This window comes from Bubalus bubalis, chromosome 2, assembly GCF_019923935.1.
Source record: "Bubalus bubalis isolate 160015118507 breed Murrah chromosome 2, NDDB_SH_1, whole genome shotgun sequence".
NCBI lineage: Eukaryota > Metazoa > Chordata > Mammalia > Artiodactyla > Bovidae > Bubalus > Bubalus bubalis.
In genome coordinates, this window is record NC_059158.1 from 171996061 (window position 1) to 172011503 (window position 15443).

The 15443-nt window shown below is 40.2% G+C and overlaps 1 protein-coding gene across 9 annotated transcripts in view; it reads left to right on the top strand.

Moving 5' to 3' along the window:
* Nucleotides 1-15443, top strand: part of DIS3L2 (DIS3 like 3'-5' exoribonuclease 2) — a 354495-nt gene that overhangs the window by 100242 nt on the left and 238810 nt on the right. For 7 of the 9 annotated variants that reach the window (XM_045164629.1, XM_045164630.1, XM_045164625.1 and 4 more), the window contains exon 6: nt 9581-9815. The exons of 1 other annotated variant lie outside the window; for it this stretch is intronic. In XM_045164629.1, the coding sequence (XP_045020564.1) occupies nt 9581-9815 (235 nt within the window). Of the gene's footprint in view, nt 1-9136; nt 9458-9580; nt 9816-15443 lie in introns of those variants that run through there. One more of the 9 variants, XM_045164628.1, reaches the window with a different exon arrangement.

The following is a 15443-nucleotide window of genomic DNA, read 5'->3' on the forward strand; positions in this document are numbered from 1 at the left end:
GGGTGTGTTTGACGAACATTTCTCTGTGTGTGTGTATGCACGTCCTTTTGTATTTTTACTTTTGCTTTTATGAGCAGAGTTTTGTCATGCTCATTGTATCCCGTTTATGGAATAAGACTGAGAGTGAAAAAGTTTTGTGTGACCCAGTGATTTGGTTCCCGCACAAACCTGTTCTGTCCTGTCCTCCAGAGACTAGACTAAACCTCCAAGGGAGAAATAGCCCCAGTTGCAGTGTGCACTCTCAGAATAGTAAGTGCAGGCAGCTGCCTTGTTCCCTCAGGTCTGTGGAGGAAACCTGAGGAAGTTTTAAAGTCCTCAGTTAACCAGGTCAGTAATGTATCCATTTTCCTAAGGCCTCCCTCCTTTCACCCTGAGCTCAGAGCTTTCCAAAATACTGATCAATCTAAACTAGTAGCCTCCAGCACTAGATATTTCATATTGTACAAATATAAATTGTATTGTACATCCTCACAGAGTGTTTAATATCTACTTGTAGATGTGCGTTTTTCTGTGGAGGAAGGGTTTATAGCTTTCATGTGATTATCAGAGGGAATGAAAATTATCACAGGGAATTCTCAGTATGTCATCTCTGTGAAACTTCAAAATTGAGAACCGCTGAACTAGACTTTTCCAACTTTTTCAAGATCAGTCCCACAGAAGAAGGCCTGTAACTTGACAGATCCAGGAAAAATTGGGCTACTACTTTCTAACCCTCGTACTCTTGTGTCTGGAAACTGTTCTGAAAACTCTCTTGCATCCTGATAGTCTTTTATATTCCTTTTTTCAATTTTTTACCCTTTTTTCCATCTGTTTATTCCTCAAATATTGAGCACCTACATTGATTATGCAAGTTGCTAATAATCAGATATATAATTGGCGAACATATAATCTTTAACAGATGAGGAAAATCACATGCATAGATAATACTTGTGCTTGTGCTCAGTCACTAAGTTGTGTCCACTCTGTGTGACCCCAAGACTGTAGCCTGCCAGGCTCCTCTGTCCATGGGATTTCCCAGGCAAGAATCTTAGAGTGGGTTGCCATTTCCTTCTCCAGGGAATCTTCCTGACTCAGGGATTGAACCCTCATCTCCTGCACTGGCAGGCGGATTCTTTATCACTGAGCCACCTGGGAAGTCCATAGATACACTGTAGTGAAAAAAAGGGAAGTCCAATAGAGGAGGTACATATAAATTGCTTTGGGACTTTAGAAAAGGATACCTGCCTCTGTTCTGGGGCAAGTAGCAAGGCGTGAGGAGGAAGTGAAAGACTATGTGGTGGATTCTAGGGTTATACAATCCAAACGATTTGGGTCTTTAGAGATGGGTGGATTTTAGATATGTGTAGATGTTAAAGAAACCTGAGCACCGAAGAATTGATGCTTTTTAACTGTGGTGTTGGAGAAAACTCTTGAGAGTCTCTTGGACAGCAAGGATATCAAACCAGTCAATCCTAAAGGAAATAAGTCCTGAATATTCATTGAAAGGACTGATGCTGAAGCTGAAGCACCAATACTTTGGCAACCTGATGTGAAGAACTGACTCATCGGAAAAGACCTTGATTCTGAGAAAGAATGAAGGCAGGAGGAGAAGGGGGTGACAGGGAATGAGATGGTTGGATGGCATCACCGACTCAATGGACATGAGTTTGAGCAAGCTTGGGGAGTTGGTGATGGATAGGGAAGCCTGGCGTGCTGCTGCGGTTCATGGGGTTGCAAAGAGTCAGACACGACTGAGCGACTGAACTGAAATGAGATGTTAAATGCAGTCATCTCTGGTTCTTTATTCATTCAAATGCGACTTGAGTATATATGTGACCTAGCCTTGGTCACTTTATGGAGTTTATATTTATCAGGGCAGGTGGATTCTGAACAGGTCATTTCCTAATTAATTGCTATTTATTCATTCAGAGTGGCTACTAAATGTTTTTCCCAACTCTTAGAATATAGCAGTAAAGAAAATAACCTCTGTGCTCATGAAACCCACATCCTAGTTGAGAGACAGAAAGTAGGTAAGTATATAATAAATTGCCAGGTAGTAATAAGTGCAGTGATGAGAAATAACAGTGAGGTGGGACTGTTTCAGTTAATGTGATCAAGGGAGGCCTCTCTGAGAGGAGGATATTTGAGCAGAGACTTAAACAGAACAAAGATAACAATTCCTGTGAATAGCTGGACAGAGAGTTTCTTGATAGAGGGAATAGCAAATGTTAAAATCTCAAGATGAAGATGTTAATGTTCTAGGAACAGCAAGGAGATCTCTGGGATTGGAGTGTAATTTGCAAAGGAAGAAACTGTAGAAGATGAGAGTGGAAAAGTAGATATGGGCCAGATTGGACAAGACACCATGGCCTGGTGATGGATTGATGTTGGGAAGCTATTGGGAGAATGACATGGTGTGATTTGTTTTAAACAGACAACTCTATCTCCTTTGGTCCAAAATAGAAGTCAGGAGACCGGTTATCATAGTAGTTCCACAAGGACATAAAGGTTGCTTGGATTTGTACAGTGACAGTTGAAACATCACGAAGCTATATTTTCAGGGAAGGATCAGTGGGCTATCTTGTTGGATTGGATGTGGGTGTGTGAGGCAGACAGTCAAGAGTGATGTCCCAGTTTGGTGCCGTCTGCCGAGAGGCAGCACTGGGAGAGGGGTGGGATCAGGTGGGGACCAAGGGTTCTGTTTGAGGTGCCAGCTGACATCCAGATGATGTTAAGTAGGCAAATGGATGTGATTCTGGAATTCAGGGAATGGTTGAGGCTAGGGTCTTAATTTTTTGGATTTAATGGCATATAGAGAGATTTAAAGCCACAAGACTGGATGAAATCATCTAGGGAGTGAGTGTAAATGATCCCCTCCCTAGTGGTGTTTAATATCTTCCTCTGTTCCTTAATCACGTCAGATTCAAGTTCAACGTAGGGGAAAATACTTCACAGATAGTGGTATGTACTTCGTAATTATAGTACATCAGGAAGCAATTTGGTTCTTTCTCTTTTTTATGATATTTGTATTAATCAGTGGGCTCAGGTATTGCTGTTGTGGTCTATCTGTTATAAAATTCCATCCCCATCAGCATTTAGCAACCATTGATGATCATTTTTGGAATCCATCATGTCAATAGGGATAGCAGAAAGGTGTTAATGGATGTCTTTCCTTCCTTCTTAATTAGCTGAAATTCTTCTGTGAAGAAGCACTTTACCTCATCAGCTGTTTGTTTAGCCTGAGGTACAGTTTGTACAGGAAAGGTAGGATGAATGTTTAGAATTTCCTAAGGTTGACCAGAGACACCTCTTTCATGATGATTTCTGAGTCCTTTTGATGAGACTCCAGTAGCCTGTAAGTGCTTCCTTGTTTTTCCCATATGACAAGATCTTCCAGATTCATCTTGTTGATTTCTTTTTCTAGACTTGAATTAGCCATTTCTCTAAGGAGTTGCACAGCCTCACTCTTAACCAATATGTGGTATGGAAGGGTTAGAGTGCCTTTTGTATCCTATGACCTTCAGGTGATCTTTTCTCCCCCATAACATTTATTCTAATGTGTACTGTGATAATAAAAATAGAATGAAAACACTTTAAAAATGCAGTGTATTGATTTATATTTTAACTACACAGTTTTGAATGATTTGATTTATACATTAAACCCTACTACCTTAACAGCATTTTCTGCTTTAGTAACTGAAAATTGAAATTAGTGCCTAAAACACTAATTCTTGAGTATAGCTAATCTAAACCATGAGATTATCACAAAATCAGAACTGGGTTGATTTTGAAATGTGCTCTTCAGTTAAGCTTGCTGTACTCTGGTTATTGTTTCCCACTGGGCTCTTCTTCCCATTGACTCTTCCTTGAACTTAGCGTGTATAAGCCAAAGCATAATTCTTCATATGTAGGTAGGCAGAATCATGGTGATTACAAAATTCTTTTTATAGATTACTCACACACGTATACACCCATACAAAGACTACCTTTCAGTGTGGGATAGTTAAGCCTTCACACTGTATAAAGTCCATATTCTGGTTAGCCCTCTAATATTTTCTCCATGGTCTGTAGGAACCAAATCCTTTGTGGAAGCCATTAACAGCAGAAATAAAAACATAATACAGTGTAATTCAGGTATGACCTAAATCAAATCCCTTATGATTATACAGTGGAAGTGACAAATTGATTTAAGGGCCTAGATCTGATAGATAGAGTGCCTGATGAACTATGGACAGAGGTTTGTGACATTGTACAGGAGACAGGGATCAAGACCATCCCCAGGAAAAAGAAATGCAAAAAAGCAAAATGGCTGTCTGGGGAGGCCTTACAAATAGCTTTGAAAAGAAGAGAAGCGAAAAGCAAAGGAGAAAAGGAAAGATATAAACATATGAATGCAGAGTTCCAAAGAATAGCAAGGAGAGAGAAGAAAGCCTTTCTCAGCGATCAATGCAAAGAAATAGAGGAAAACAATAGAATGGGAAAGACTAGAGATCTCTTCAAGAAAATTAGAGATACCAAGGGAACATTTCATGCAAAGATGGGCTTGATAAAGGACAGAAATGGTATGGACCTGACAGAAGCAGAAGATATTAAGAAGAGGTGGCAAGAATACACAGAACTGTACAAAAAAAATCTTCACGACCCAGATAATCACGATCGTGTGATCACTGACCTAGAGCCAGACATCCTGGAATGTGAAGTCAAGTGGGCCTTAGGAAGCATCACTACAATCAAAGCTAGTGGAGGTGATGGAATTCCAGTTGAGCTATTTAAAATCCTAAAAGATAATGCTGTGAAAGTGCTGCAGTCAATATGTCAACAAATTTGGATAACTCAGCAGTGGCCACAGGACTGGAAAAGGTCAATTTTCATTCCAATCCCAAAGAAAGGCAATGCCAAAGAATGCTCAAACTACCGCACAATTGCACTCATCTCACACGCTAGTAAAGTAATGCTCAAAATTCTCCAAGCCAGGCTTCAGCAATACAAACCGTGAACTTCCGGATGTTCAAGCTGGTTTTAGAAAAGGCAGAGGAACCAGAGATCAAATTGCCAACATCCGCTGGATCATTGAAAAAGCAAGAGAGTTCCAGAAAAACATCTATTTCTACTTTATTGACTATGCCAAAGCCTTTGACTGTGTGGATCACAATAAACTGTGGAAAATTCTGAAAGAGATGGAAATAGCAGATCACCTGACCTGCCTCTTGAGAAACCTATATGCAGGTCAGGAAGGAACAGTTAGAACTGAACATGGAACAACGGACTGGTTCCAAATAGGAAAAGGAGTACGTCAAGGCTGAATATTGTCACCCTGCTTATTTAACTTATATGCAGAGTACATCATGGGAAACACTGGGCTGGAGGAAGCACAAGCTGGAATCAAGATTGCCGGGAGAAATACCAATAACCTCAGATATGCAGATACCCTTATGGCAGAAAGTGGAAGTGAAGTGAAGTTGCTCAGTCATGTCCGATTCTTTGCGACCCCATGGACTACAGCCTACAAGGCTCCACTGCCCACGGAATTTTCCAGGCAAGAGTACTGGAGTGGGTTGCCATTTCCTTCTCCAGGGGATCTTCACAACCCAGGGATCTAACCCAGGTCTCCCACATTACAGGTAGACACTTTACCTAGTGAAGAGGAACTAAAAAGCCTCTTGATGAAAGTGAAAGAGGAGAGTGAAAAAGTTGGCTTAAAGCTCAACATTCAGAAAACGAAGATCATGGCATCTGGTCCCATCACTTCATGAGAAATAAATGGGGAAACAGTGGCTGACTTTATTTTTCTGGGCTCCAGAATCACTGCAGATGGTGATTACAGCCATGAAATTAAAAGACGCTTGCTCTTTGGAAGGAAAGTTATGACCAACGTAGATAGCATATTCAAAAGCAGAGACATTACTTTGCCAACAAAGGTCCGTCTAGTCAAGGCTATGGTTTTTCCAGTAGTCATGTGTGGATGTGAGAGTTGGACTATAAAGAAAGCTGAGCTCCAAATTGATGGTTTTGAACTGTGATGTTGGAGAAGACTCTTGAGAGTCCCTTGGACTGCAAGGAGATCCAATCAGTCCATCCTAAAGGAGATGAGTCCTTGATGTTCATTGGAAGGTCTGATGTTGAAGCTGAAACTCTAATACTTTGGCTACCTGATGTGAAGAACTGACTCATTTAAAAAGACCCTGATGTTGGGAAAGATTGAGGGTAGGAGGAGAAGGGGACGACAGAGGATGAGATGGTTGGATGGCATTACCAACTCAATGGACATGAGTTTGGGTGGACTCTGGGAGTTGATGATGGACAGGGAGGCCTGGCATGCTGCAGCTCATGGGGTCTCGAAGAGTCGGACATGACTGAGTGACTGAACTGGACTGAGCTGAAAGGCCTGGAACCTTTGTTTACCATCTTTCCAGAAACTGCATTTTACCTTCTCGTTTAACTCTGGCATGTCAGTTGTTTTCTCTCACCCCTGCCCCAGCACTCCTCTCCCTCAGATGAGGTGTGTAAGGGATGACTCTTAGAAAAGAACAGTAGACCAGTGATCGTGTTTAGCCACCATGCTTTAGATACAGGGTACACATATGTACCTCCTGCCTATGTTTTGGGCTGTTCTGACAGTGCCTGAGGTTGTGTTAATTCTGAGGATGATCAGGGGCAGATCTTCCTAAATGTTACTGAATTTGCTGGGCACGTTTAAGGAAATTGAGTGAGTCTGCTGATTTGAGAGATGACAGGTTCTTTTTCTTCTCTAATTTGTTAGTGAGTACTGTCTTTTGAATGATATGCTCTGGGTCAGGTGTGTAACCAGGACTTATGTATCAAGGTGAAGTGCACATAGAGGAGAACTGGTTTTGTAAATTGTGTACTAATTTAAAACTTAGCTGTTGCTTCAGTCTTATATGTTCTCATACAGTAAAGGGCCTGAGGGGTATCTCTTTAGCGAGTTCTGGCTTAGCCAGTTGAGCTTTTCTTTTCTTTTTTTTAACTATCAAAGAAAAAAAGTCTTGTTTGTTTGGAAATAATGAACAAATTAATGAATGACCAAGTGAATAAATCAGTGAATCTGACAAGAGTCAAAACAAGGCAAGAGTTGAAAGAAAATTTCATTAAATATATTCAGAAATTGGAAATCAAGTTTTCAAAAGATTTTATTAAAAGGCACCATTTGCTCAGAGAAATTCACCATTTCTTACAATTATTTCTGTTATGATGTTTTCATGAAGTCCAATATTTTAAAACTTTGGGAATATATTTTTAGAGTCTATATTTTGATGGTGTGAATATCTTTGGAGTATTTTATTTTGATTTTTTTTGGTGGATATTATAATCTTCTTTGGGGACAGTTGTGTTAATTGGAATCTGTCACATTATAGTGTTTGGAGAGAGATGTTTTTTGATAACTTTTTCTGCCTGTATAAAATGAAGATCTTTCATTAAGTGTGATCTTTTTTGATCTAATTTGAACATTAATCTGGTTTGTTGAAAGCAAGCATTTAATTTGAAACCTCAAAGTTAAACTCAGAAAAATATTCAGTTTAGTTGCTCAGTAGTGTCTGAGTCTTTGTGACCCCATGAGCTGCGGTACACCAGGCCTCCCTGTCCATCACCAACTCCCAGAGCTTGCTCAAACTCATGTCCATTGAATCGGTAATGCCATCCAACCATCTCATCCTCTGTCGTCCCCTTCTCAGCCTGTCTTCAATCTTTCCCAGCATCAGGGTCTTTTCCAGTGAGTCAGTTCTTCCTATCAGGTGGCCAAAGTATTGGAACTTCAGCTTCAGCATCAGTCCTTCCCATGAATATTCAGGACTGATTTCCTTTAGGATTGACTTTGAGGATTGATTTCCTTGCAGTCCAAGAGACTCTCAAGAGTCTTCACCACCACCACAGTTCAAAAGCATCAATTCTTCGGCACTCAACTTTTTTTATGGTCCAACTCTCACATCCATACATGACTATTGGGAAGACCATAGCTTTGACTAGATGGACCTTTGTTGGCAAAGTAATGTCTCTGCTTTTTAATATGCTGTCTAGGTTGGTTATAGCTTTACTTCCAAGGAGCAAGAGTCTTTTAATTTCATGGCTGCAGTCATCATCTGCAGTGATTTTGGAGCCCAGGAAAATAAAGTCTGTCACTGTTTCCATTGTTTCCCATTCTATTTGCCATGAAGTGATTAGACCTCTCAATTATAGACACGTAGGGAAACTGCTAGAAGCTCTCTCACTTCACTCAGGTCTCTGCTCAAATGTCGCTTCATCCAGGAGGCATCCACCCTAACCACCCTACTGGTAAAGCAGCCTCAGTCTCCAGTGTCTATGTATGCTTTTTCATTAGCATTAAACTTTTTGCTGTTTACACTGCTGCATCTTTGCCACTGAGAATAGTGCGTGGCACCATGAAAGGTATTCCATAATGATTTGTTGAATGAGTAAATTGTTTACCGTCTGTCTCCCCAATAGAATTCAGGCCTCATAAAGATGCCTGGCACAAGTTTGGCCTTCTAGCATTTGCTTGAAAGAATGAAGTGAATGTAATACCAATAGTATTCAAATTCATATGTGTGTGTGTGTGTGTGTGTGTGTGTGTATGCTGGTCAGTCGCTTCAGTTGTGTCCGACTGTTTGCAACTCGATGGACTGCTGCCCTTCAGGCTCCTCTGTCTGTGGGATTCTCTAGGTAAGAATACTTGAGTGGGTTGCTGTGCCCTTCTTCATATATATGTATATGATACGTATATGTATATATATATACATATATGATCACATCTTGGTTATATGTTTAAATTGCACATAGATTTCTCATCCAGAAATGGATTGTTGGAAGAATGTAGTCTCTAAGTAAAGTCTAGAACCAACACAGTCTGCTATCTTTTTTGCTAATGTGGATGGGCAGGTTTACATACAGGGTCACCTTTTTTTCAGTGGCTAAATAACACTGGTATATGTTAATATCATGCTGATAGAAATCAAAGGGTACTGTCATATGAGTATCACGTGACTAACTCACTGAATGGATTAGTAGTGAATTCTTTTTGCTTCATTTTTTAAAGTTGAAAAAGTTTGTCATTCTTATTTCTAGTGTAAATGTCTGTTAGTTGTATGCTTTCTATGCTGATCTCAGGTCTCAAAATGGAGGTTGAGGGCTTATATTTTTTATGAGAACATTTTATAAACTCTTGTTCACATTGAATTTTGTTTGTTTCATTTTACATTCTTGTGGTTTCATTTGGGAATGCAGTAACATACTGTGTTGAGTTCTTCTATCATTTCTCAACATCGTGGTTGGTCCCATGTGATGAACCCTTGTGAAGCAGGGTGGTACTTCTGGTATTCAGGTCCTTTGTGGGAGAGGGGATGAAAGTATATGTCAGAAAACTGAGAAGTGGATATAGCATTAATCTTGGGCTTATTGAAGAGCTGGGTTGATCATAAGGCAGTCTGTACATCTGGAAAATAGAGATTCTTTTTCAAACTACATGGTGAGTATCTACTGCTTTCAAATGTGCAGATTTTTCCTTAGGGAAGAAGAATGAAGATGGAAGAATCTGCACTTTCACTTTTTCTCCTCCAGTGATTTAGCAGGACATTTCAATTTTCTTCAGGTAATTAAACTGGAGAGCAATGACAAGGAAACAGAAGGTGCCTATGAGTCCGATCTCCCCGAGGAGCTCTGTGGAAGCCAGCTTCCACAACAGTCCCTGAAAGGCTATAATGACAGCCCTGATGTCATTATAGAGGCGCAGTTTGATGACAGCGACTCAGAAGATGGACATGGCAACACTCAAAATGCTCTGGTTGATGGTGTTAAGAAACTCTCAGTGTGTGTGCAGGAAAAAGGTGAGTACAGGACGGCTTTCTGACATTTTATTTGGTAGATTGTCCTAAGTATTGGAATTCTTTCTGTACCACAGAATTCATCACACAGTACAGTTGGTGTCTTTCCAGTTTCTAACCTGTGGCAGCTTTTAGGAAAGGGGGATCTTGGACAGGCTCCAGCTGCGGTTTATGAGGGACAAACTGCTGCTGGTGCTTTGTGTGGTCAGTGGCTGCTGCTGTCACAGCAGCTGTGGTCCTAGGGGGCTTTGCATTGTGTTGATAGCTCACCTTGATATTCCTGTGATGAGTCCAATCCCACCCTGTGGTTGATGGGAACAGAATTAAACCAATCATTAAATCCTTCCCCCCAAAAAGCACTTCATTTTACCCTAGAATTTGCTTTAATTTTAACTCAGAACATTTTGTCCTTAGTGGTGGGAATGAAAAATGAAAAGTGTTTGCAAGTGAAAATGTTAGTCACTCAGTTGTGTCCGACTCTTGCAACCCCATGGACTATAGCCCACCAGGTTCCTCTGTGCTTGGAATTCTCCAGGCAAGAATACTGGAGTGGGTAGCCATTCCGTTCTCCAGGGGATCTTCCCAACCTGGGTCTCCTGCATTGCAGGGAGATTCTTTACCATCTGAGCCACCAGGGAAGCCCAGTGGTAGGAATAGATCACTTTACATGTGATAAGTAGATGATCCTTATAGAGTTTCGATTGTAAACTTTTAGAAAAGCTAGTCTTATTTTCTCTGATCAAAATTTAAACCATGAGTCCCCTGGATGCTGAAAAAGCAATTGCAGACATTTAGGGGAGGAGCTGTGACCAAAGGCCCTACCTGAGTGCACTCTGAGAAACTTAAGGGAAAGGAGCAAAAACTGGAATATTTCAATGAATAGATTTCTAGAAGGTTTTAAGTGCAGGGAATCTGTTTTCTAGCCAGATTGAGTTTTATGTATGTTGTGAAATGGAAAAAATTGACCTGGCTAGGCCAACTAGATTATGAGGTTTTTTTAATCAGGAAGAAGTTTCTGGCACAGTCCCCATGAAAGGCTGGAAGAAATGCCAGAAGATTACTAAAGGAGGATGTTGAGCAGACATGCTCTGATAGAGACTGGTGAACACAGTTCTCTGACTCCTGAAGAAAGTTGGAGGTGATTTCAGGAAGTGACTGCATATAAGGATCGTCCTGTGTCTCCACTGCTGATGAGGGAGTGATCTGGGGCAGCAAGCATTTTCTAAAAGCATATGTTGTGTTCTGGTGCCAAGTACTGCTCATCCAGAAGGACTTTCCAACTTTGAAATTCTGTCTGAATGAGGAGGCCACTGCTTCCTCACTGCCCTACCAGGTGTGCTGACCTGAGGACACCCAGGTTCTTTCTGTTTTTTGTGGCCTGTTTATAGACAACTAGTGGTTTCACTGTTCACGGCCCAGCCGATTTCATTTGGATGTTATTCCTTGAAAATTCATTCTTCTGATGTTTCTTCTTTTTTCTTTCAAAAATAGTTGGATGCTGTGACCCTCTTTTGAGAGTACATGTGTATTATAATGGCATTAATACTGTGAGTCATGTCTTTTCTGTGCGAAGACCCTAAATAGTTAAATCGTTTATCAACAAGGTCACCAAGAGAGAGAGATACTTGAAGGACAAAGCCAAGGGGAGTTAGTACTTTGGAATTGATGGGGTAATTATCCCAAAACTACTTTGTGGAATCCTTGCTCAGGTGATTGAAGTTGGCAGACCTCAGTAGCCTCTTTTCCCCCAGGCTCCAAGTTGAAGTGTTAAGATGCCTCAGTTTCTCATTAGTGGTTGGTACCAATACAAGGGCAAGGAAGTACTGATGGATGGAAGTGATGGCAGAATTGATGCCTGGGGTGGATATTAGTAATCCACTTTGTTCTTTGTTTGGGAAATTCTGATGCTGGACCTACTCTTGATTTGTCATCTGGTCCCTCCATCTCTGTTGCAAGTAAGTATCATTGAGTGTTTTGCAAGTCCACTGTAAGCAGTGTTTTCCTTACTCTTTTTATGGTCTTCCTATCCTACTGTTATTTATATTGCTTCCTTACTGGCCCTGACTGAGGGAACAGCCTTAATCCTTCCCTCAGTATCTGGTACCAATTTCTCTTTCCTGCTAGCCTCTAAATAGAGAGTTGGTGAAACCGCATGGCTGTTTCTCATTTCTTGCCCTCTTGATATTTAGGAAAATTGCAATTTGCTCTTTTAAAAATCATGGTGTTTTTAGAATATTTCAACCAGCTTCTCTTCTCTGGATAATATAAAATCTGGTTACGGTTAGGATGTTAGTACTTTTTGCACCATTTAAGGGTTTGAAATTTGTTATTGAAACAAACCATAACCTTAAGAACATCATAAACTTTTCCTATGACTTCTAGAAAGGTTCTTTGCTTTGTCTTCTAGTTACAGATGGAGTATTATCCTAATCACACTTATGTGCAGAAGAGGGCTTTTTATTTATTTTTGTTTTAATATCTTTTTTTAAAACCTGAAGCAAATGCTGTATCTTACAGTATGCATTGTATATCCCTCTTTGCCCAGGAAACATTCATATCTTTACTGTAACTACCAGTTTCTCTGGTAAGTGAGCAAGTAGCCTCAGCTGTCTGCAGCAAGTACTTTGCATTCAGAGAAAAGTTTCTCTGAGCATCTCAGACCTACATAGTAGTTTCTTCTAGAAAGACAGCATGGATCTGGATCAGCCTCAGCCCCCTAGAGAGAATGGGCCAAAGACCTGGGGCCCTTTTCTAGGTCCAGCCCCACAGCCTCTAAAGGCTAAGCTTTTACCACTTTCTAGGCAGTGGCATTATCAGCCCAGGAAATGGCCATCTGGTCGAGACCAGGGACAACCCAAATAAATATCTTTTGGTATCAAGTATTTGAGTAACAGTCACCTGATTAGCCAACTGCTAAGGAGAAGAAAAGTCATGACTGAGTGGTGCAGTAGCTCTTTATCATACATCTTTGGGAACTTTAAGAAGAGTTTTGAATCTTAGCATTGGTGACTCAATCGGGCTGTGACATACTTTTCCTGTTCTCTACCTTAGTAGGGTCTGTCAGAGATCTTGTTCAGTTTTCTGGTCTGGAAGTAGGTTTCTGCAAGTACCCTGAAGGCTGAACATGGGTTTGAATGTAGAGTCGGTGACATTTTCAATTCTCTCTTTTTGTCTCTGGCCGCCTTTAGCTCATTCTTGAAGGGAGAATCCACAGGGAATCCTTGTCCCTTTATGGGGTTTGACTCAATCTGTTACTCCTCCTCCTGGGGCCTGCTCAGGTCAAGCTCAGGAATCAGGAAGAGCCCTTTCTTTCACACTTAAAATTCATCTCCTTCCAGTGACAGCCCTGTTCAGTGTCTAGGTTTAAGTTGCCTTTCCTTTGATAAAAAGTAACTGTATTTCCCTTTGGCTGAGAAAAGCAGGTCTGTATGATTATTCACCTTTGATACTTTGAGGTTACTGAAATCCCAAGATCCCTAGCTGTTTGGAAACCCTTCTTTCCTTCACAGAGAGGAATGGTTGGTCTAGCATAGGATTTGGGTCTTAGGTAGACATTATAGGTCCTGACCATCTTTCTCTGCCTGAATCACACATGATACGAATGCAACACCCACTTAGTCTAAAAAGCAGGGAAGCAAAAATCCCCACTGTACCCTTCTAGCATAGGTTTGGACAAGGCTTTGCTCTCTCTTTCTTTTTAATGATACTTTAAAACACTGGCACAAAACATTATTCAAAAATTAAATAAATGGCAGTTGCCCATGAACCACAATTTTTGACTGAGTGGGCAACCATTCCTCCCTGTGAAGTCCTCAAAAGAAATATATGAACCAAGGATAGAGCAGGGCAGAGGAGCACTTCTTTATTAACTAAGGTTTTGACCAAGGCAGGGTGATTACACCAGTCTATACTTTCACCAGCAATTCATGAGGCTTAAAAAATTTTTTTTATTTTATTGAAGTATAGTTGATTTATAGTGGTATATTAGTTTCTGCTATACAGTGGAGTGATTCAGTTATACACACACACACATATATATGTGTGTGTGTGTATATATATTCTTTTTTCATGTTCTTTTCCATTATGGCTTATTACAGGATATTGAATATAGTTCTCTGTGCTATATCATAGGACCTTGTTGTTTATCCATTCTATAGAAAATAGTTTGCATATGCTAATCTCAAACTCCCAATTCTTCCCTCTTCCACCCTGCCTCCCCCTTGGCAACCACAGATATATTCTTTATATCTGTGAGTCTGTTATGTGGAAGTTCATTTATGTCATATTTTAGAGTCCACATATAAGTAATATCATATGATATTTGTCTCTCTTTTTCTGATTTTCTTCACTAGTATGATAATCTCTAGGTCCATTGATGTTGCTGCAGATGGCATTATTTCACTCTTTTAAAAAATATTTATTTTTTAATTGAAGGATACTTGCTTTACAGAATTTTGTTGTTTTCTGTCAAACATCAACATGGATCAGCCATAGGCATAATATATGTCCCCTCCCTACCTCACTCTCTTTTTTTTATGGCTGAGTATATTCCATTGTGTGTATGTGTACACACAATATCTTCTTTATGCATTCATCTGTCGATGGACATGTCTTCCTATGTCTTGGCTTTTGTAAGTAGTGCTGCTGTGAACAATAGAGGTACATGTATCTTTTTGATTTATGGTTTTGTCTGGATATATGATCAGGAATGGGATTGCTTGATCATATGGCAACTCTGTTTTTAGTTTCTTAAGAAACCTCCATACTGTTTTCCATAGCGACTGCATTAATTTACATTCCCACCAACAGTGTAGGAGGGTTCCCTTTTCTCCACACCTATGAGGCGTCTTCTGTTTTCTTGTTCCTGCCAACAGTTTTCAAGTTTTTATCCTCGAGAGATTAAGTTCTGTAAATTGCCTTTCCATATTGTTTGCCCATTGTTCCATCAGAGTTACTGTTCTATCGTTGATTCGCAGGAATTTCTTGTCTATTCTCCATAATGATCCCTTTTCCATTTTAGGCATTGCAAACAACTTCTGTTTTTCTGTCCTTTATTCATTCATCTATTAACTTTATGGTGTTTTCATTGAACAAAATTTCTTAATTTTACTGCAGGAAAATTAATCAAATACTTTATAATTTTTTTTTAGTTTTTCCCTCTGCTGAGGTCACATATCCCACACAACCTTTATTAACTCCACAGTGTTACCTTTTGCTGAACTTTCTGAAGCTAATTCTTTACTGATTGAGAGTATTATTTGGTTTCTCGCCTTTAAATCTATTTTTGTTATTGAACCATCCTTGAATTCCTAGGATAAATCCTACTTAATCCTGATATATTTTTATTTTTTAAATATAATATTAGATTTACTTAGGTAATATATAGTGTTGGAGAAGGCAATGGCAACCCACTCCAGTACTCTTGCCTGGAAAATCCCATAGACAGAGGGGACTGGTGGACTGCAGTCCATGGGGTAGCTAGGAGTCGGATCTGACTGAGCGACTTCACTTTCACTTTTCACTTTCATGCATTGGAGAAGGAAATGGCAACCCACTCCAGTGTTCTTGCCTGGAGAATCCCAGGGACGGGGGAGCCTGGTGGGCTGCCGTCTATGGGGTCGCACAGAGTCA